Source organism: Oncorhynchus tshawytscha, linkage group LG01, assembly GCF_018296145.1.
Source record: "Oncorhynchus tshawytscha isolate Ot180627B linkage group LG01, Otsh_v2.0, whole genome shotgun sequence".
NCBI lineage: Eukaryota > Metazoa > Chordata > Actinopteri > Salmoniformes > Salmonidae > Oncorhynchus > Oncorhynchus tshawytscha.
Genome location: NC_056429.1, coordinates 757,430 through 782,017, shown reverse-complemented (window position 1 = coordinate 782,017; position 24,588 = coordinate 757,430). Strand labels below are relative to the sequence as shown.

Genomic DNA, 24,588 nt, shown 5'->3' with positions numbered 1-24,588 from the left:
GAATAACATGTCTGTGGAAAACAGAAGCAGCATTCTGCACCGTGACAGTACCCAGGCGGCATATTTATAACACCTTTCACAGGGACTATACTGTTGCCTACTGTATACTGCTAACAACACATACTGTACTAAACACTGTAATATAATCATGCTGCCAGTCCCATAGACCTGCTGTAGATCTGATCTAGTTAGCCCATAGACCTGCTGTAGATATGATCTAGTTAGCCCATAGACCTGCTGTAGATATGATCTAGTTAGCCCATAGACCTGCTGTAGATCTGATCTAGTTAGCCCATAGACCTGCTGTAGATCTGATCTAGTTAACCCATAGACCTGCTGTAGATCTGATCTAGTTAGCCCATACACCTGCTGTAGATCTGATTTAGTTAACCCATAGACCTGCTGTAGATATGATCTAGTTAGCCCATAGACCTGCTGTAGATCTGATCTAGTTAACCCATAGACCTGCTGTAGATCTGATCTAGTTAGCCCATAGACCTGCTGTAGATCTGATCTAGTTAACCCATAGACCTGCTGTAGATCTGATCTAGTTAGCCCATAGACCTGCTGTAGAACTGATCTAGTTAACCCATAGACCTGCTGCTACCAGTGATAATTAATGTAGATCTGATCTAGTTAGCCCACAGATCTGCTGCTACCAGTGATAGCTCATGTAGAAAAACATCAAACTTAACTCTTTAGATAAGAGCATCTGATGAATGACTCTGGATAAGAGAGTCTGATGAAGGACTCTGGATAAGAGCATCTGATGAAGGACTCTGGATAAGATGACTATCTAAATATAGACTACAGCAGTGGAGGCTGCTGAGGGGAGGACGGCTCATAATAATGGCTGGAACGGAGCAAATGGAACGGCATTAAACCATGTTTTATATTTTTGACACCATTCCACTCATTCCGATCCAGTCATTACCACGAGCCTGTCCTCCCCAATTAAGGTGCCACCAGCCTCCTGTGGACTAGACTGTGAACTCCTATTGTACATACCTCGTCCTGGGCTGCCAGCTTGGGATGACCTTTCTTCATCATACGAGTTAAATGGTTACAGAGAGACACAATTCTGAAGGAAAGCTGTAGGGGGGAGAGTTCAGAGTGATAAGAGGCTCCATCTACACAAATCAAACCAGGATGGGAGGGAATGTAGGCCCTGAGGCAGACACACAGTTGTGATTAGGAGAGCAACCAAGTCCATAAATTAATTCCCCAAAAGGTTTCTTTCCATACACCCCTATTGCCGTGTAAGGTCTGTTTTACCTTCCACCTGCGTCGGGCGTATTGTCTCCTGAAGTTCTCCAGGTTGACCACAGACTGTCTCTTTACCAGGGCCTGTCTGGAGTCCAACGGCTGCAGGGGGACAATACACACGGTTAAAGACAGGGATCTATACCTAGGAAATCCTATCTTTCCTGTTTGGCCCTGTCCGGGGGTGTCATCGGATGGGGCCACAGTGTCTCCTGACCCCTCCTGTCTCAGCCTCCAGTATTTATGCTGCAGTAGTTTATGTGTCGGGGGGCTAGGGTCAGTTTGTTATGTCTGGAGTCCAACGGCTGCAAGGGGACAACACACACGGTTAAAGACAGGGATCTATACCTAGGAAATCTATGGTAAGCAACAGTGTTGTGTCCAATTCAAGACCGGAGCAAACCGAGACGAAGAGGGGGACAAGACCAGAATAATGTGAGTCCAATTCACCACCATGATAAGAGTTCAACATGTCCAGTATTTCTGGGTTAATATTTCAGAACAACATAGCGGTGAAAAAAATAGCCATTCTAAAAATTAGTACTAACCCAAACACAGTGGGGAAGAATGGGCCTTCTACGCCTTCAAAGGCTAAGGATGAATTAAACATGTTTTATTTTATTTATTTAACCAGGCAAGTCAGGTTAAGGACAAATTCTTATTTACAATGACGGCCTACCAAAAGGAAGGGACGGGGGCTAGGAGAGTGTCCATGATCGTGTCTTTGAATGAAGAGATGGAGATAAAACTGTCCAGTGATATTAAGTATCTAATGCAGGAACATTTAGATAAACCCTCTCAAACTTTTTCAGCTAGTTGGCCGTCAAAATTGCACTGATAAACAATGGGGAAATGTAGCCTCCTCGTCCTTCTGCAGCTTGCCTGCCAATGCATGCTTGTCCCAACCAAGCACCCAAGCTAACGGGCTAAAGTTGGCTAGCTTGCTGGCTAGCTACTTCCAGACACAAATGAGAGAACAGCTAACTCTGACTATTTTACCGGCCGTAGCAGAGCTGGTTAGGCTGGTTAGGCTGTTTACATGTTATCCAGAGAGTTCTTGACTAACTATTAAAGTTTTTACTTTTTACTCGTCGTAGCAGAGCTGGTTAGGCCTTTTCTATTTGCCTACATTTACTGACACCGGTCATATTCAGCAGGTGTTGTGCTTCAGCAATTCAGCAGTCCTCTGAAATCGGAGTAGATAGCCAGAGGGAATTTACGAAAGCAAGATATCTAACTGTATAACAGTTGTTGAAGTTCTTAATAGCTAAATCAAATGACTCCTGCATCTCTGGCTGTGTATAGCCACCAAAAAACAATATGAGGGGGAAGAAGTCAGTCAGGGTGGCAACATTTCAATCTCTGCAGAACAGAATGTTATAGTTGAGCTTTAAAGTGTTCAACAAATATAACATGATATAATAAACCATTACCTGTATCCAGGGATGGTTCAGAGCACCATGGATTGTCAACCGTTTTCTGAAAGGCAAAGAACAACAGTAAAGGTTTGCTAGCTTAGCGAGGGGACGCACGTACACACACACATAAAGAAGTGTTATAACTCTATGAAAACAGATGGTTGGCAAGTGAACACGTCCCATCCTGCCTCGACACTGACAACCTCTGGGGTATGCATGTACTGTAGGTTCCTTCCCAGCTGGATATTGTGTCTCTGTCTCTCAAGGAAACAAGTCCAGTGACTAATAAATTAACAAAGAAAGATGAATACTGGAGGGATGCTAGTCCTGAGCTACAGGCAGTGAGATTTGGGTATATCATTTTGGGCAAAAAATTTAAAAAGGGGTGGATCCTTGTTAAGTATGCTCCCTTTAATTCTCTCTCTCCCTCCCCTCCAGGAGGACCTGAGCCCTAGGACCATGCCTCAGGACTACCTGGCCTGGTGACTCCTGGCTGTCCCCAGTCCACCTGGTTGTGCTGCTACTCCAGTTTCAACTGACCTGAGCCCTAGGACCATGCCTCAGGACTACCTGGCCCGATGACTCCTGGCTGTCCCCAGTCCACCTGGTTGTGCTGCTGCTCCAGTTTCAACTGACCTGAGCCCTAGGACCATGCCTCAGGACTACCTGGCCCGATGACTCCTGGCTGTCCCCAGTCCAACTGGTTGTGCTGCTGCTCCAGTTTCAACTGACCTGAGCCCTAGGACCATGCCTCAGGACTACCTGGCCCGATGACTCCTGGCTGTCCCCAGTCCACCTGGTTGTGCTGCTGCTCCAGTTTCAACTGACCTGAGCCCTAGGACCATGCCTCAGGACTACCTGGCCCGATGACTCCTGGCTGTCCCCAGTCCACCTGGCCGTGCTGCTGCTTTCAACTGACCTGAGCCCTAGGACCATGCCTCAGGACTACCTGGCCCGATGACTCCTGGCTGTCCCCAGTCCACCTGGTTGTGCTGCTGCTCCAGTTTCAACTGACCTGAGCCCTAGGACCATGCCTCAGGACTACCTGGCCTGGTGACTCCTGGCTGTCCCCAGTCCACCTGGTTGTGCTGCTGCTCCAGTTTCAACTGTTCTGCCTGGAACCCTGACCTGTTCACCGGACGTGCTACCTTGTCCCGGACCTGCTGTTTTTGACTCTCTCTCTCTACCGCACCTGCTGTCTCTAACTCTGAACGCTCGGGTATAAAAAGCCAATTGACATTTACTCCTGAGGTGCTGTACCCTCTACAACCACTGTGATTATTATTATTTGACCCTGCTGGTCTTCTATGAACATTTGAACATCTTGGCCATGTACTGTTATAATCTCCACCCGGCACAGCCAGAAGAGGACTGGCCACCCCTCATAGCCTGGTTCCTCTCTAGGTTTCTTCCTAGGTTCCGGCCTTTCTAGGGAGTTTTTCCTAGCCACCGTGCTTCTACACCTGCATTGCTTGCTGTTTGGGGTTTTAGGCTGGGTTTCTGTACAGCACTTTGTGACATCAGCTGATGTAAGAAGGGCTTCATAAATAAATATGATTGATTGATGTTAAGTAACACACACTAGCGCTGAGCAATCAGTGCTTTTTGAGGTCGTTTTGGTTAGATTATTTAAAAAATAATCTTGTTTTCGGTGTATTTTTTTTTTAAATAATGAAATGCGCTATGCATTATGTGGGTTGAACGCTGTAACAAAACAGAATAAAACAATGAATCAAAGTCCCCTGATTTTAGTGACTGTCCATTACTGCCGATCATTTCTTAACCATCATTTATTCACTTTACTATAATAACATATTTCAGTTGTTGTGTTTATTACATTAGTTATATATTATATATACTGTATATATACAGTGGGGCAAAAAAGTATTTAGTCAGCCACCAATTGTGCAAGATGAGAGAGGCCTGTAATTTCATCATAGGTACACTTCAACTATGACAGACAAACTGAGAAAAAAAATCCAGAAAATCACATTGTATGATTTTTAATTTATTTATTTTCAAATTATGGTGGAAAATAAGTATTTGGTCACCTACAAACAAGCAAGATTTCTGGCTCTCACAGACCTGTAACTTCTTCTTTAAGAGGCTCCTCTGTCCTCTACTTGTTACCTGTATTAATGGCACCTGTTTGAACTTGTTATCAGTATAAAAGACACCTGTCCACAACCTCAAGCAGTCACACTCCAAACTTCACTATGGCCAAGACCAAAGAGCTTTCAAAGGACACCAGAAACAAAATTGTAGACCTGCACCAGAATGGGAAGACTGAATCTGCAATAGGTAAGCAGCTTGGTTTGAAGATATCAACTGTGGGAGCAAGTATTAGGAAATGGAAGACATACAAGACCACTGATAATCTCCCTCGATCTGGGGCTCCACGCAAGATCTCACCCCGTGGGGTCAAAATTATCACAAGAACGGTGAGCAAAAATCCCAGAACCACACGGGGGGACCTAGTGAATGACCTGCAGAGAGCTGGGACCAAAGTAACAAAGCCTACCATCAGTAACACACTACGCCGCCAGGGACTCAAATCCTGCAGTGCCAGACGTGTCCCCCTGCTTAAGCCAGTACATGTCCAGGCCCATCCCAAACACATCGCCTGGGCAACGAAGGAGTGGCTTCGTAAGAAGCATTTCAAGGTCCTGGAGTGGCCTAGCCAGTCTCCAGATCTCAACCCCATAGAAAATCTTTGGAGGGAGTTGAAAGTCCGTGTTGCCCAGCAACAGCCCCAAAACATCACTGCTCTAGAGGAGATCTGCATGGAGGAATGGGCCAAAATACCAGAAACAGTGTGTGAAAACCTTGTGAAGACTTACAGAAAACGTTTGACCTCTGTCATTGCCAACAAAGGGTATATAACAGTATTGAGATAAACTTTTGTTATTGACCAAATACTTATTTTCCACCATAATTTGCAAATAAATTCATTAAAAATCCTGCAATGCAATTTTTTTCTCATTTTGTCCATCATAGTTGAAGTGTACCTATGATGAAATTACAGGCCTCTTTCATCATTTTAAGTGGGAGAACTTGCACAATTGGTGGCTGACTAAATAATTTTTTCCCCCACTGTATATACTCTTACATTAGTTTTATTTGATTCCTATATTATTTCCTTCCAAGTCATCATCTCTATAGAGTTCCTGCCTGACAAAATCACTATTTTAGTAGTTCTTCAAAGTAAATAAGACATAACTTTTATGACTGCTGAATTGCAACTATTAATGACTTGGATTATGTATTTTCAGGTTAAGATAACTTGTGAAAAAACTGCCCTCTGTCCCTATCCATCATGCATTTTTCTGTGTCTGCCCCACACTAAAAGAAACAGACAGACCGGACAAGGAGGCGCGCAATGAATTATGATCATTGTAGTTAATTACCATGTTTTCTGCACGAAACTATGTTGAATATTGGCCTGTTGGAAACTACAACTCCCTACTACATCACACAGTTTGGGCTTGATCTGATTAATCTCCAGAGAAACTACGCCATGTGCGCATTGAGCTCACAGGAAAACCCTGAAGAAAATGGAATTCAAATCATTTTAATTTCAATAAGTTGTTTAAAAACTGAAAGATAACCTACATTTTGATGAATCGCTCAGCACTGACACACCCAGTGTTAAGGTTGAGATCTCTCCTCTGCAGCTGGCTAGCTCAGAACTCCACATACGGGTCTTTATTCTCATCTGACCTTTGACCTATGTGTATCTCTAACCCCTAACCTGGTGTCTTTCTCCAGTAGTTGTCGTATAAAGCTTTTGGCCAGCTCACTGGTCCTGCTGAACAACTCATCATCGAACTCGTAGGCTATGGCTGAGATGTTCCCTAGAGTCTCCTGCTTCGAGTCACCAAGGAACGGCGACGCTCCACTCAAACTGAAAACACACACAGTCATTAGTGACACTGTCCAAACTGTCACATCAATAGATGTATAAGCCATCTACTTTAAACCGTTTCTACTTACAGTATGTAGGTGATGACTCCGATGCTCCTGTGACAGAAGAGGAGAACACAAGGTTCATCAGCGGAGATGATTCACAGCCTGTCAGCTGTCCTGGTGTTGTATCGGTAGTGAGGTTGGTGGATGGAACACAAGATGTGTCTGTGTGTATCTGTGAGTGTGTATCTATGTGGGTGTATGTATGTTTATCTATCTGTGTGTTTATCTATCTGTGTGTGTGTATCTATCTGTGTGTATCTGTGAGTGTGTATCTATGTGGGTGTATGTATGTTTATCTATGTGTGTGTTTATCTGTGTGTGTGTGTGTATCTATCTGTGTGTGTATCTATCTGTATGTGTGTGAATATGTGTGTTTATCTATCTATCTGTGTGTGTATCTATCTATCTATGTGTTTATCTATCTGTGTGTTTATCTATCTGTGTGTGTATCTATCTGTGTGTATCTGTGAGTGTGTATCTATGTGGGTGTATGTATGTTTATCTATGTGTGTGTTTATCTGTGTGTGTGTGTATCTATCTGTGTGTGTATCTATCTATCTATGTGTTTATCTATCTGTGTGTTTATCTATCTGTGTGTGTATCTATCTGTGTGTATCTATCTGTGTGTGTATCTATCTGTGTGTTTATCTATCTGTGTGTTTATCTATCTGTGTGTTTATCTATCTGTGTGTGTTTATCTATCTGTGTGTTTATCTATCTGTGTGTTTATCTATCTGTGTGTGTATCTATCTATCTATGTGTTTATCTATCTGTGTGTATATCTATCTATGTGTTTATCTATCTGTGTGTGTATCTATCTGTGTGTTTATCTATCTGTGTGTTTATCTATCTGTGTGTGTATCTATCTATGTGTTTATCTATCTGTGTGTATCTATCTATCTATCTGTGTATCTATCTGTGTGTTTATCTATCTATGTGTTTATCTATCTGTGTGTGTGTTTATCTATCTATGTGTATCTATCTATCTATCTGTGTATCTATCTGTGTGTGTGTTTATCTATCTATGTGTATCTATCTATCTATCTGTGTATCTATCTGTGTGTTTATCTATCTATGTGTTTATCTATCTGTGTGTGTATATCTATCTGTGTGTATCTATCTGTGTGTGTATCTATCTGTGTGTGTGTTTATCTATCTATGTGTATCTATCTATCTATCTGTGTATCTATCTGTGTGTTTATCTATGTGTTTATCTATCTGTGTGTGTATATCTATCTGTGTATATCTATCTGTGTGTATCTATCTGTGTGTATCTATCTGTGTGTGTATCTATCTATGTGTATCTATCTATCTATCTGTGTGTATCTATCTGTGTGTATATCTATCTATGTGTGTATCTATATGTGTGTTTATCTATCTGTGTGTTTATCTATCTGTGTGTTTATCTATCTGTGTGTTTATCTATCTATGTGTTTATCTATCTGTGTGTTTATCTATCTGTGTGTGTATCTATCTATGTGTTTATCTATCTGTGTGTGTTTATCTATCTGTGTGTGTATATTTATCTGTGTGTTTATCTATCTGTGTGTTTATCTATCTGTGTGTTTATCTATCTGTGTGTTTATCTATCTGTGTGTGTATCTATCTACGTGTTTATCTATCTGTGTGTTTATCTATCTGTGTGTGTTTATCTATCTGTGTGTTTATCTATCTGTGTGTTTATCTATCTGTGTGTTTATCTATCTGTGTTTTTATCTATCTGTGTGTTTATCTATCTGTGTGTGTTTATCTATCTGTGTGTTTATCTATCTGTGTGTTTATCTATCTGTGTGTGTTTATCTATATGTGTGTGTATCTATCTGTGTGTTTATCTATCTGTGTGTTTATCTATCTGTGTGTTTATCTATCTGTGTGTTTATCTATCTGTGTGTTTATCTATCTATGTGTGTATCTATATGTGTGTGTGTATATTTATCTGTGTGTGTATCTATCTGTGTGTGCATCTGTGTGTTTATCTATCTATGTGTATATCTATCTGTGTGTGTTTATCTATCTGTGTGTGCATCTGTGTGTTTATCTATCTATGTGTATATCTATCTGTGTGTGTTTATCTATCTGTGTGTTTATCTATCTGTGTGTTTATCTATCTGTGTGTGTTTATCTATATGTGTGTGTATCTATCTGTGTGTTTATCTATCTGTGTGTTTATCTATCTGTGTGTTTATCTATCTATCTGTGTGTATCTATATGTGTTTGTGTTTATCTATCTGTGTGTGCATCTGTGTGTTTATCTATCTGTGTGTTTATCTACCTATCTGTGTGTATATCTATCTATCTGTGTGTTTATCTATCTGTGTGTATATCTATCTATCTGTGTGTTTATCTATCTGTGTGTATATCTATCTATCTGTGTGTTTATCTATCTGTGTGTTTATCTATCTATCTGTGTGTTTATCTATCTGTGTGTTTATCTATCTATCTGTGTGTTTATCTATCTGTGTGTGTATCTATCTGTGTGTTTATCTATCTGTGTGTTTATCTACCTATCTGTGTGTATATCTATCTATCTGTGTGTTTATCTATCTGTGTGTATATCTATCTATCTGTGTGTTTATCTATCTGTGTGTATATCTATCTATCTGTGTGTTTATCTATCTGTGTGTATATCTATCTATCTGTGTGTTTATCTATCTGTGTGTTTATCTATCTATCTGTGTGTTTATCTATATGTGTGTGTATCTATCTGTGTGTGTATCTATCTGTGTGTTTATCTATCTATCTGTGTGTTTATCTATCTGTGTGTTTATCTATCTATCTATGTTTTTATCTAGCTATATGTGTGTTTATCTATCTATCTATGTTTTTATCTATCTATCTGTGTGTTTATCTATCTATCTGTGTGTTTATCTATCTATCTGTGTGTTTATCTATCTGTGTGTATATCTATCTATCTGTGTGTTTATCTATCTGTGTGTTTATCTATCTGTGTGTATATCTATCTATCTGTGTGTTTATCTATCTGTGTGTTTATCTATCTATCTGTGTGTTTATCTATCTATCTGTGTGTTTATCTATCTGTGTGTTTATCTATCTATCTGTGTGTTTATCTATATGTGTGTGTATCTATCTGTGTGTTTATCTATCTATCTGTGTGTTTATCTATCTATCTGTGTGTTTATCTATCTATCTGTGTGTTTATCTAGCTATCTGTGTGTTTATCTATCTATCTGTGTGTTTATCTATCTGTGTGTTTATCTATCTGTGTGTTTATCTATCTGTGTGTGTATCTATCTATGTGTTTATCTATCTGTGTGTTTATCTATCTGTGTGTGTTTATCTATCTGTGTGTTTATCTATCTGTGTGTTTATCTATCTGTGTGTGTTTATCTATCTGTGTGTTTATCTATCTGTGTGTTTATCTATCTGTGTGTTTATCTATCTGTGTGTTTATCTATCTGTGTGTGTATCTATCTATGTGTTTATCTATCTGTGTGTTTATCTATCTGTGTGTGTTTATCTATCTGTGTGTTTATCTATTTGTGTGTTTATCTATCTGTGTGTTTATCTATCTGTGTGTTTATCTATCTATGTTTTTATCTATCTATCTGTGTGTCTATCTATCTGTGTGTGTATCTATCTGTGTGTTTATCTATCTGTGTGTTTATCTATCTATATGTGTGTGTATATCTATCTGTGTGTGCATCTGTGTGTTTATCTATCTGTGTGTATATCTATCTATCTGTGTGTTTATCTATATATCTATCTGTGTGTGTGTGTGTGTGTGTGTGTGTGTGTGTGTATCTATGTGTCTCTGTCTATCTGTGTGTCTATCTGCGTGTGTATATCTATCTGTGTGTGTATTATCTGTGTGTGTATCTATGTGTATCTATCTGTGTGTGTGTATCTGTGTGTGTATCTATTTGTGTGTGTATCTATCTGTGTGTGTATCTATCTGTGTGTGTATCTGTGTGTGTGTATCTATATGTGTGTATATCTATCTGTGTGTGTATCTATCTGTGTGTGTATCTGTGTGTGTGTATCTATCTGTGTGTGTATCTATATGTGTGTATATCTAGCTGTGTGTGTATCTATCTGTGTGTTTATCTATCTGTGTGTGTATCTATGTGTGTATCTCCAGTCAAAAGGGTTTTTCTTTATTTTTTACTATTTTCTGCATTGTAGAATAATAGTGAAGAATCAAAACTATGAAATGACACATATGGAATCATGTAGTAACCAAAAAAGTGTTAAACAAATCAAAATATATTTGAGATTTGAGATTCTTCAAAGTAGACACCCTTTGCCTTGATGACAGCTTTGCATGCTCTTGGCATTCTATCAACCAGCTTCAGGAGGTATTCACCTGGAATGCATTTCAATTAACAGATGTGCCTTGTTAAAAGTTAATTTGTGGAACTTCTTTCCTTCTTAATGCGTTTGAGCCAATCAGTTGTGTTGTGACAAGGTAGGGGTGGTATACAGAAGACAGTCCTATTTGGTTAAAAAAACAAGTCCATGTTATTGCAAGAACAGCTTAAATAAGCAAAGAGAAACGACAGTCCATTATTAGGTGTCCGGAAAATGTCAAATTTGGAAAGTTTCTTAATCAGGTGCTATGATGAAACTGGCTCTTATGAGGACCTCCACAGGAAAGGAAGACCCAGAGTTCCCTCTGCTGCAGAGGATAAGATCATTAGAGTTAACTGTCTCTCATGAGGACCTCCACAGGAAAGGAAGACCCAGAGTTACCTCTGCTGCAGAGGATAAGATCATTAGAGTTAACTGTCTCTTATGAGGACCTCCACAGGAAAGGAAGACCCAGAGTTACCTCTGCTGCAGAGGATAAGATCATTAGAGTTAACTGTCTCTTATGAGGACCTCCACAGGAAAGGAAGACCCAGAGTTCCCTCTGCTGCAGAGGATAAGATCATTAGAGTTAACTGTCTCTCATGAGGACCTCCACAGGAAAGGAAGACCCAGAGTTCCCTCTGCTGCAGAGGATAAGATCATTAGAGTTAACTGTCTCTTATGAGGACCTCCACAGGAAAGGAAGACCCAGAGTTCCCTCTGCTGCAGAGGATAAGATCATTAGAGTTAACTGTCTCTTATGAGGACCTCCACAGGAAAGGAAGACCCAGAGTTACCTCTGCTGCAGAGGATAAGATCATTAGAGTTAACTGTCTCTTATGAGGACCTCCACAGGAAAGGAAGACCCAGGGTTCCTGCAGAGGATAAGATCTGCTGCAGAGGATAAGATCATTAGAGTTAACTGTCTCTTATGAGGACCTCCAGAGTTCCCTCTGCTGCAGAGGATAAGATCATTAGAGTTAACTGACTCTTAGAGTTCCCTCTGCTGCAGAGGATAAGATCATTAGACTTACCAGACTCAGAAATTGAAGCCCAAATAAATGCTTCACGTAGTTCAAGTAACAGACACATCTCAACATCAACTGTTCAGAGGAGACTGTGTGAATCAGGCCTTCAAAGTCAAATTTATGCAAAGAAACTACTACTAAAGGACGACACCAATAAGAAGAAGAGACTTGACTGGGCCAAGAAACACGAGCAACGAACATTAGTCTGGTGGAAATGTGTCCGTTGGTCTGATGAGTCAAATTTTAGATTTTTGGTTCCTACCGCTGTGTCATTGTGAGACGCAGAGTAGGTGTACAGATGATATCTGCATGTGTGGTTCCCACCGTGAAGCATGGAGGAGGAGGTGTGATGGTGATTTATTTAGAATTCAAGGCACATGTAACCAGCATGGCTACCACAGCATTCTGCAGCGATACTCCATCCCATCTGGTTTGCGCTTAGTGGGACTATTATTTGTTTTTCAACAGGACAATGACCCAACACACCTCCAGGCTGTGTAAGGGCTATTTGACCAAGAAGGAGAGTGATGGAGTGCTGCATCAGATGACCTGGCCTCCACAATCATCCAACCTCAACCCAATTGAGATGGTTAGGGATGAGTTGGACCGCAGATTGATGGAAAAGCAGCCAACAAGTGTTCAGCATACTCCTTCAAGACTGTTGGAAAAGCATTCCAGGTGAATCTGGTTGAGAGAATACCAAGTGTGCAAAGCTGTCATCAAGGCAAATGGTGGATTTGATTTGTTTAACACTTCTTTGGTTACTACATGATTCCATATCTGTTATTTCATCGTTTTGATGTCTTCACTATTATTCTACAAAATAGTAATAAAAAAAAAAGAAAATCCCTTAAATGAGTAGGTGTGTCCAAACTTTTGACTGGTAGTGTGTGTGTGTGTGTGTGTGTGTGTGTGTGTGTGTGTGTGTGTGTGTGTGTGTGTGTGTGTGTGTGTGTGTGTGTGTGTGTGTGTGTGTGTGTGTGTGCATGTTGTATAAATTAAACCAATGCGTGTGAGGTAGTTATCAGTTCTTACCACATGTCTGCTTCTAAACCCAGAGGCTCATAGTTGACGACTTCTGGAGCTGGAAATACATATTATCACAACACACTACAGTCTCTCCACTACACAACACTATACAATGACACAACACTATGACATAACACAACATCTACACAATGACATTCCAGGTGAAGATGGTTGAGAGAATACCATGTGTGCAAATGACAACACTACACAATGACAACTCTACACAATGACAACACTACAACTCTACACAATGACATGACACAACACTACACACTGACAACACTACACAATGACAACACAACACAAAGATACAACACTACACATGCTCTCCAACATAGTCTATTGTCAAATATCAGTCAATAAAATGTAGATGAAGCCTGGTATACATAAACATGGCGTCCTCCTCAATGCCTTGAAATACTTACCCACAAATTCAGGTGTTCCAAAGATCTTTTTAAAGTCCGTCCCAACCTGATCCATCTTATGAGCCAGACCAAAGTCTATGAGCTTGATGCGCGGCAGATCAACATTCTTATCCAACAGCATGATGTTCTCAGGCTGAAAACAAGAACATTAGCTTTAGGTACTACAGAGCCCTTGTTGATAACAGGATGACCAGAACATTAGGTACTACAGAGCCCCCGTTGATAACAGGATGACCAGAACATTAGGTACTACAGAGCCCCCGTTGATAACAGGATGACCAGAACATTAGGTACTACAGAGCCCTTGTTGATAACAGGATGACCAGAACATTAGGTACTACAGAGCCCCCAGGATGACCAGTTGATAACAGGATGACCAGAACATTAGGTACTACAGAGCCCCCGTTGATAACAGGATGACCAGAACATTAGGTACTACAGAGCCCCTACAGAGCCCCGTTGATAACAGGATGACCAGAACATTAGGTACTACAGAGCCCCGTTGATAACAGGATGACCAGAACATTAGGTACTACAGAGCCCCCGTTGATAACAGGATGACCAGAACATTAGGTACCCAGAGCCCCCGTTGATAACAGGATACAGAGCCCCCGTTGATAACAGGATGACCAGAACATTAGGTACTACAGAGCCCCCGTTGATAACAGGATGACCAGAACATTAGGTACTACAGAGCCCCCGTTGATAACAGGATGACCAGAACATTAGGTACTACAGAGCCCCTGTTGATAACAGGATGACCAGAACATTAGGTACTACAGAGCCCCTGTTGATAACAGGATGACCAGAACATTAGGTACTACAGAGCCCCCGTTGATAACAGGATGACCAGAACATTAGGTACTACAGAGCCCCCGTTGATAACAGGATGACCAGAACATTAGGTATCTGATTATAATGGTCCATCTTTGCGCCAGCATTAAAAGGAAGAACATTCCATAGGTTATATTGTGAACTGGGGGGGGCAGCGTAGCCTAGTGGTTAGAGCATTGGACTAGCAACCAAAAGGTTGCAAGTTCAAATCCCTGAGCTGAAGAGATCTGTCGTTCTGCCCCTGAACAAGGCAGTTAACCCACTGTCACCCAGTAGGCCGTCATTGAAAATAAGAATTTGTTCTTAACTGACTTGCCTGGTTAAATAAAGGTAAAATAAAAAGCTGAGGTAAAAAGCTGAGTTGAAAGACTGATTATAGTTGACCCTTCGCTAAGCCCTGCCCCAGAATCTTGGGCAACCAATCGCAGCGCTCCACTGGATATCAACTGTTGTCGAGTCCAACACCTCTGACAGGCTTATGTTTCAAACGCATGAGAGCCAATGAGAGCTATGGCAACACGGACAGTTTTCATCAAAAGTAGCAAAAATGTTTAAATAGCTAAATAATCCTGCACTTGGGGTAGTTGCTACGGTGATTCCTGAAATTCACAGACTGTTGGAGTATTTTTGAAATTCTAAATTATACTTTTGTTACACTGTTTGCTAGCTCAGATGGTTAGTTGGTGCTGTCTCATTGGCCACCAAACATTGGTAACGCTAGCTAGCTAGCCACTTGATATAACTTGTTTTCTCAAAATGTATGTTAGCTAGCTAAGTTAGCCATGTTATTAATACAAATACCGTCTGTTGAGGATGTCTGTCTGCTACAGGTCAGAGAGCACAGGGAGAATGTCTGTCTGCTACGGGTCAGAGAGCACAGGGAGAATGTCTGTCTGTCTGCTACGGGTCAGAGAGCACAGGGAGAATGTCTGTCTGTCTGCTACGGGTCAGAGAGCACAGGGAGAATGTCTGTCTGTCTGCTACGGGTCAGAGAGCACAGGGAGAATGTCTGTCTGTCTGCTACGGGTCAGAGAGCACAGGGAGAATGTCTGTCTGTCTGCTACGGGTCAGAGAGCACAGGGAGAATGTCTGTCTCCTACGGATCAGGGAGGATGAATCATATTGAAATAGTGACTAGGGCTGTGGCGGTCATGACATTTTGTCAGACGGTATCATGCAAATGACAACCGGTCTCACGGTAATTGTCATGCAAATGACAACCGGTCTCACGGTAATTGACCGTTAATGAACATTGACACATTTAGCATCTCCTGTGCCCCATGCATACAAGCCGTGAGGCGCCCCTTGGCAACATCTAAAAACAACGTCTTACATTTTTTATTTATTTCACCTTTGTGTGTCTGCTCTATCCAAAATTACAACCAACTGATTGCAGCATTACTGCGGAAAGGGTGACGGCAAGTGGAAGAAGGGAAGAAGCTTGTTTTTCCCCTTTTATTAAAGACCAAAATTGGCTAAACATAATTTAACAGTTTTACTTGAGGACCAAAATGTTGACCGCGGTGCCATACAGGTTGCTAAATAGTTGGGAAGAGATGTTCAATGTGCCGATTTCACGGTTCATGAACTGATATGCAAAACACGCTTCATTCAAAACCTAGATGTTTAAAATGTATATAATTATACAAAATTCTTGCCACCAACAGAATGTTATGTATATGGGGCATACAACCACTTCAGCTCTGCAGATTTTGCTGCAAAGAGACAGAATCATTAGATCATTTAGTCTGGTATTGCACCTGTGTAGTTTGTTTCTGGTCACAGGTTCAGGAATGGATGAAAAATCACAAAATGTCCCTAAAATTAACCCTACAAATAGCACTGTTGAGAGATTTGGAAAACCATTAGGCCTGGTGTTCGATGAGGTTGAGGTCAGGGCTCTGTGCAGGCTAGTCAAGTTCTTCCACACCAATTTTGACAAACTATGTCTGTATGGACCTTGCTTTGTGCACGTGAGCATTGTCACGCTGAAACAGGAAAGGGCCTCCCTAAACTGTTGCCACAAAGTTGGAAGCACAGAATTGTCTAGAATGTCATTGTATGCTGAAGCATTAAGATTTCCTTCACTGGAACTAAGGGGCCCGAATCATGAAAAACAGCCCCAGACCATTATTCCTCCTCCTCCTCCAAACTTTACAGTGGGCACTATTCATTGGGGCAGATAGCGTTCTCCTGGCATCCGCTTTTGTATATATAGCATATACACATTATGATCATGACTAGTCTCCCAGTCCCTGCTGCTGAAAACATCCCCACAGCATGATGCTGCCACCACCATGATTCATCGGGTGGTGCTGCCACCACCATGCTTCACCATGCTGCATCAGGTTCTTGGTTACATCCCTGACCAAGGCCCTTCTCTCCCGATTGCTCAGTTTTGCCGGGTGGCCAGCTCTAGGAAGAGTCTTGGTGGTTCCAAACGTCTTCCATTTAAGAATGATGGAGACCACTTGTGTTCTTGGTGAACTTCAATGCTGCAGAAATGTTTTGGTACCCTTCCCCAGATCTGTGCCTCGACACAATCCTGTCTCGGAGCTCTACGGACAATTCCTTCGACCTCATGGCATGGTTTTTACTCTGACATGCACTGTCAACTGTGTGACTTTCCAAATCATGTTCAATCACCTCCAATCAAGTTGTAGAAACATCTCAAGGATGATTAATGATAACAGGATGCACCTTAGCTCAATTTACAGTCTCATAGCAAAGGGTCTAAATACTTATGTAAATAAGGTATCTGTTTTTTATTTTTAATATATTTGCAAACATTTCTAAAAAAAACTCTTTGTGCTTTGTCATGATGGGGTTTTGTGTGTAGACTGATGAGGGATAAATAAAAATATATATATTTTAGAATAAGGCTGTAACGTAACAACATGTGGAAAAAGTCAAAGGGTCTGAATACTTTCTGAATGCCCTGTAGTTGTACAACGGCACAATCATCATTTTAATTCAGGATGTTTGGGCCCATGTAGTAGACACATACGCTCTAATAGGCATATGGGTGTTCTACATACGACATCTTAAATGCCTTGAATGAATCATCACCTTAGAAAGCGCTGTCCATTTCGTTATGCTTTGGCTTTGAAACAAGATCCACAACGACCAGGTTTTCTGCGCAGTTTCAACCTGCCGTTGATCGATCACAGTGAGGTCCAAAAATGTAGCCTAACAGTGAGTTTTAAAAGATACTGTTTAGATTGATGTCAGAGTGGGGACAATAGAACACCAGGCCTTTTACCAGATGGCTGTTAAAGAGTTGGGAAGTACCAAATCATCAGCTCATGTCCAGAGCACATAGTAGGAGATTACCATGACTCAACGTTCACCACTGACTGCGGACATGACTCCTGACTGCCTGAGTGGTAGTAATAAGGTCACAGCCCTAACTTAGTGACATGCTACATTGATGACAGCTCACAACAATCCTTGGAGGAAGTATTTCTAACCAACAGCTCCACCACACAGGTTCCATATTGCTGAAACGGCATGAGCATGTACAGTACCTTGAGGTCAAAGTGTGCTATCCTCTTGCCATGGAGGAACTGGACTCCGTTCAGGATCTGTTTGATGAACTGGGTAGCCTCCTCTTCGCTCAGAGACTCCTTCTGAGCCAGGAAGTCAAACAGCTCTCCTCCAGACACCCTGCAACACAAACACACACTTTTAGGGCTCCTGTGCTGCAGGTTATTAGGGAAATGATCTGTGGAATTCAGTGTCTTTCAGTGTGAGGCTGTCTAACTGACAGGCTGTCTGTCACACCATGCCTTCTATAACACTTACTGACAGGCCACACCATGCCCTGCTATAACACTTACTGACAGGCTGTCTGTCACACCATGCCCTGCTATAACACTTACTGACAGGCTGTCTGTCACACCATGCCCTGCTATAACACTTACTGACAGGCCACACCATGCCCTGCTATAACACTTACTGACTGGCTGTCTGTCACACCATGCCCTGCTATAACACTTACTGACAGGCTGTCTGTCACACCATGCCTTCTATAACACTTACTGACTGGCTGTCTGTCACACCATGCCCTGCTATAACACTTACTGACAGGCTGTCTGTCACACCATGCCCTGCTATAACACTTACTGACAGGCCACACCATGCCCTGCTATAACACTTACTGACAGGCTGTCTGTCACACCATGCCCTGCTATAACACTTACTGACAGGCTGTCTGTCACACCATGCCTTCTATAACACTTACTAACTGGCTGTCTGTCGCACCATGCCCTTCTATAACACTTACTGACAGGCTGTCTGTCACACCATGCCTTCTATAACACTTACTGACAGGCCACACCATGCCCTGCTATAACACTTACTGAGAGGCCACACCATGCCCTTCTATAACACTTACTGACTAGCTGTCTGTCGCACCATGCCCTGCTATAACACTTACTGACAGGCCACACCATGCCCTTCTATAACACTTACTGACTGGCTGTCTGTCACCATGCCCTGCTATAACACTTACTGACAGGCCACACCATGCCCTGCTATAACACTTACTGACAGGCTGTCTGTCACACCATGCCTTCTATAACACTTACTGACAGGCCACACCATGCCCTGCTATAACACTGACAGGCTGTCTGTCACACCATGCCTTCTATAACACTTACTGACAGGCCACACCATGCCCTGCTATAACACTTACTGACAGGCTGTCTGTCACACCATGCCTTCTATAACACTTACTGACAGGCTGTCTGTCACACCATGCCCTGCTATAACACTTACTGACAGGCCACACCATGCCCTCTATAACACTTACTGACAGGCTGTCTGTCACACCATGCCCTGCTATAACACTTACTGACAGGCTGTCTGTCACACCATGCCTTCTATAACACTTACTGACAGGCCACACCATGCCCTGCTATAACACTTACTGACAGGCTGTCTGTCACACCATGCCCTTCTATAACACTTACTGACAGGCTGTCTGTCACACCATGCCTTCTATAACACTTACTGACAGGCCACACCATGCCCTGCTATAACACTTACTGACAGGCTGTCTGTCACACCATGCCTTCTATAACACTTACTGACAGGCTGTCTGTCACACCATGCCCTGCTATAACACTTACTGACAGGCCACACCATGCCCTCTATAACACTTACTGACAGGCTGTCTGTCACACCATGCCCTGCTATAACACGTACTGACAGGCCACACCATGCCCTGCTATAACACTTACTGACAGGCTGTCTGTCACACCATGCCCTGCTATAACACTTACTGACAGGCCACACCATGCCCTCTATAACACTTACTGACAGGCTGTCTGTCACACCATGCCCTGCTATAACACTTACTGACAGGCCACACCATGCCCTGCTATAACACTTACTGACAGGCTGTCTGTCACACCATGCCCTCTATAACACTTACTGACAGGCTGTGTGTCACACCATGCCCTGCTATAACACTTACTGACAGGCCACACCATGCCCTCTATAACACTTACTGACAGGCTGTCTGTCACACCATGCCCTGCTATAACACTTACTGACAGGCTGTCTGTCACACCATGCCCTGCTATAACACTTACTGACAGGCTGTCTGTCACACCATGCCCTCTATAACACTTACTGACTGGCTGTCTGTCACACCATGCCCTGCTATAACACTTACTGACAGGCCACACCATGCCCTCTATAACACTTACTGACAGGCTGTGTGTCACACCATGCCCTCTATAACACTTACTGACAGGCTGTGTGTCACACCATGCCCTGCTATAACACTTACTGACAGGCTGTGTGTCACACCATGCCCTGCCATAACACTTACTGACAGGCTGTGTGTCACACCATGCCCTCTATAACACTTACTGACAGGCTGTGTGTCACACCATGCCCTGCTATAACACTTACTGACAGGCTGTCTGTCACACCATGCCCTCTATAACACTTACTGACAGGCTGTGTGTCACACCATGCCCTGCTATAACACTTACTGACAGGCCACACCATGCCCTCTATAACACTAACTGACAGGCCACACCATGCCCTCTATAACACTAACTGACAGGCCACACCATGCCCTGCTATAACACTTACTGACAGGCTGTGTGTCACACCATGCCCTGCTATAACACTTACTGACAGGCTGTGTGTCACACCATGCCCTGCCATAACACTTACTGACAGGCTGTGTGTCACACCATGCCCTCTATAACACTTACTGACAGGCCACACCATGCCCTGCTATAACACTTACTGACAGGCTGTCTGTCACACCATGCCCTCTATAACACTTACTGACAGGCTGTGTCACACCATGCCCTGCTATAACACTTACTGACAGGCCACACCATGCCCTCTATAACACTAACTGACAGGCCACACCATGCCCTCTATAACACTAACTGACAGGCCACACCATGCCCTGCTATAACACTTACTGACAGGCTGTCTGTCACACCATGCCCTGCTATAACACTTACTGACAGGCCACACCATGCCCTCTATAACACTTACTGACAGGCTGTCTGTCACACCATGCCCTCTATAACACTTACTGACAGGCCACACCATGCCCTGCTATAACACTTACTGACAGGCCACACCATGCCCTGCTATAGTATTTCTTGTGCTTAACAGTATTCTTGAACAGCACTGCCACTCCCCTTGCTTTGGGTGAGTAAGATGTTTAATATATTTCTTTATCCCAATCTTTTTTAGTTAGTTCCATGTCTTGTCCCATTGAATGAGTTTCCTGCAACAGGGCTGTCACAGGGCTGTCACAGGGCTGTCACAGGGCTGTCACAGGGCTGTCACATGTTCATTTCTTGTATTATGTGTTACCTTTTAAAATGTGACATGCCATGCACTTCACATTCCATACACTTCACATGCCATACACTTCACATTCCATACACTTCACATGCCATACACTTCACATTCCATACACTTCACATGCCATGCACTTCACATTCCATACACTTCACATGCCATACACTTCACATTCCATACACTTCACATGCCATACACTTCACATTCCATACACTTCACATGCCATACACTTCACATTCCATACACTTCACATGCCATGCACTTCACATTCCATACACTTCACATTCCATACACTTCATTCCATACACTTCACATTCCATACACTTCACATTCCATACACTGACATTCCATACACTTCATTCCATACACTTCACATTCCATACACTTCACATTCCATACACTTCACATTCCATACACTTCACATTCCATACACTTCACATGCCATACACTTCACATGCCATACACTTCACATTCCATACACTTCACATTCCATGCCTTCTATTCCATACACTTCACATTCCATGCACTTCACATTCCATGCACTTCACATTCCATACACTTCACATTCCATGCACTTCACATTCCATGCACTTCACATTCCATGCCCCATACACTTCACATTCCATACACTTCACCATGACAGGCTTCACATTCCATACACTTCACATTCCATACACTTCACATTCCATACACTTCACATTCCATACACTTCATTCCATACACTTCACATTCCATACACTTCTTCCATCTGTCACATTCCATGCACTTCATTCCATACACTTCACATGCCAGGCACTTCACATTCCATACACTTCACATTCCATACACTTCACATTCCATACACTTCACATTCCATGCACTTCACATTCCATGCACTTCACATGCCATACACTTCACATTCCATACACTTCACATGCCATGCACTTCACATTCCATACACTTCACATGCCATACACTTCACATTCCATACACTTCACATGCCATGCTGTTCCATACACTTCACATGCCATACACTTCACATTCCATACACTTCACATGCCATGCACTTCACATTCCATACACTTCACATTCCATACACTTCACATTCCATACACTTCACATTCCATACACTTCACATTCCATACACTTCACATGCCATATTCTTCCATACACTTCACATGCCATACACTTCACATTCCATACACTTCACTTTGGGTGAGTACACTTCACATTCCATACACTTAATTCCATGCACTTCACATTTATCCCATGCCATTTTTTAGTTAGTTCCATGTCTTGTCCCATTGAATGAGTTTCCTGCAACAGGGCTGTCACATGCCATCATTCACATTACACTTCACATGCCATACACTTCACATTCCATGCACTTCACATGCCATACACTTCACATGCCATACACTTCACATTCCATACACTTCACATTCCATGAAAAAGCGTTGTGTCTACCTATCTAAATGAGTCAAAGATTGTCATTCCTGTAGTACATAGGAAGAAGTAGAATTGACAAAACATAGGAAGAAGTTGGTATATACAATGCCGACAACATGTACTTTAGATAACGTTTGTGCCATTAATAACTCAAAACAAAAACAGGAGACCTAGAGACAACATTTTCACACAATACCCTCATATACCCATTGTTCCCCCTCTACCTTCCTCCCCCCCGCCCTACGATCTAATTCCTGAGTAAACAAAACCACTCCTATATCTACTAAGCTTATTTCAATACGATCTAATTCCTGAGTAAACAAAACCACTCCTATATCTACTAAGCTTATTTCAATACGATCTAATTCCTGAGTAAACAAAACCACTCCTATATCTACTAAGCTTATTTCAATATGATCTAATTCCTGAGTAAACAAAACCACTCCTATATCTACTAAGCTTATTTCAATATGATCTAATTCCTGAGTAAACAAAACCACTCCTATATCTACTAAGCTTATTTCAATATGATCTAATTCCTGAGTAAACAAAACCACTCCTATATCTACTAAGCTTATTTCAATATGATCTAATTCCTGAGTAAACAAAACCACTCCTATATCTACTAAGCTTATTTCAATATGATCTAATTCCTGAGTAAACAAAACCACTCCTATATCTACTAAGCTTATTTCAATATGATCTAATTCCTGAGTAAACAAAACCACTCCTATATCTACTAAGCTTATTTCAATACGATCTAATTCCTGAGTAAACAAAACCACTCCTATATCTACTAAGCTTATTTCAATACGATCTAATTCCTGAGTAAACAAAACCACTCCTATATCTGCTAAGCTTATTTCAATATGATCTAATTCCTGAGTAAACAAAACCACTCCTATATCTACTAAGCTTATTTCAATATGATCTAATTCCTGAGTAAACAAAACCACTCCTATATCTACTAAGCTTATTTCAATACGATCTAATTCCTGAGTAAACAAAACCACTCCTATATCTACTAAGCTTATTTCAATATGATCTAATTCCTGAGTAAACAAAACCACTCCTATATCTACTAAGCTTATTTCAATACGATCTAATTCCTGAGTAAACAAAACCACTCCTATATCTACTAAGCTTATTTCAATATGATCTAATTCCTGAGTAAACAAAACCACTCCTATATCTACTAAGCTTATTTCAATATGAAAAAGGATAAAAAGTTGTCTTATTTTAAAGTTTTAAACCAGATTCATTCATTCACTTTTTTTAAAGTATTGTTGAACCTAAAAGGCTCTCCCCCCAAAAGGGATTATAGATAGGAGATAGAAATCACGTAAATACAATTTTAAAAAATAAAAAAATATAATCAAATGTTATTTTTCACATGCACCGAATACAACAGGTGTATAGATCGTACCGTGAAACGCTTTAACCAACAATGCAGGATCACTTGAATCGTTGTCAGTGATATAGCAACGAAAAATATACCCCCAGACAATCTAAAACCAGTAAATAATGATATGTACGCCTATCCTTCTTCTCTGTTTTTAAAGGTCATAGTTCATTTCATCATGTGGACAACGTTCAGGGAAGTTCATCTGCTGAAAAGTAAAGTTATGTGTCTGATTTATGAGGAATAATGTATACTTCCACCTCTTTTTTTCAGTCGAATTTCAAACGGTGTTGTTTGAAATAAAATAAAAGTAGCCTAGTTATTATTACAGAGTGAAATCATATCAAATCAAAGTTTATTTGTCACGTGCGCCAAATACAACAGGTGTAGGAGACCGTACAGTGAAATGCTTACTTACAGGCTCTAACCAATAGTGTGAAAAAAAGGTTGTGTGTGTGTGTGTGTGTGTAGGTAAAGAAATAAAACAACAGTAAAAAGACATTTGAAAATAAGAGTAGTAGGATTAGTAATGGTAGTAGTAGTAGTATTAGTAATGGTAGTAGTAGTAGTATCAGTAATGGTAGTGGTAGTATTATTAGTAATGGTAGTAGTAGTACTGGTAGTGGTAGTAATGGTAGTAG

General features: G+C 41.5%; 1 protein-coding gene across 4 annotated transcripts in view; it reads right to left on the bottom strand.

Annotated features, from left to right (window-relative positions):
• dapk2b (death-associated protein kinase 2b) overlaps positions 1–24,588 on the bottom strand; it is a 62,189-nt gene that overhangs the window by 2,242 nt on the left and 35,359 nt on the right. For 3 of the 4 annotated variants that reach the window (XM_042323853.1, XM_042323321.1, XM_042323552.1), the window contains 8 exons: positions 17,802–17,940; positions 13,441–13,573; positions 13,022–13,070; positions 6,675–6,701; positions 6,433–6,585; positions 2,697–2,742; positions 1,276–1,365; positions 1,009–1,092 (listed from right to left, as the gene is read on the bottom strand). In XM_042323853.1, coding sequence (XP_042179787.1) covers positions 1,009–1,092; positions 1,276–1,365; positions 2,697–2,742; positions 6,433–6,585; positions 6,675–6,701; positions 13,022–13,070; positions 13,441–13,573; positions 17,802–17,940 — 721 coding nt within the window. Of the gene's footprint in view, positions 1–1,008; positions 1,093–1,275; positions 1,366–1,475; positions 1,569–2,696; positions 2,743–6,432; positions 6,586–6,674; positions 6,702–13,021; positions 13,071–13,440; positions 13,574–17,801; positions 17,941–24,588 lie in introns of those variants that run through there. The other variant, XM_042324209.1, reaches the window with a different exon arrangement.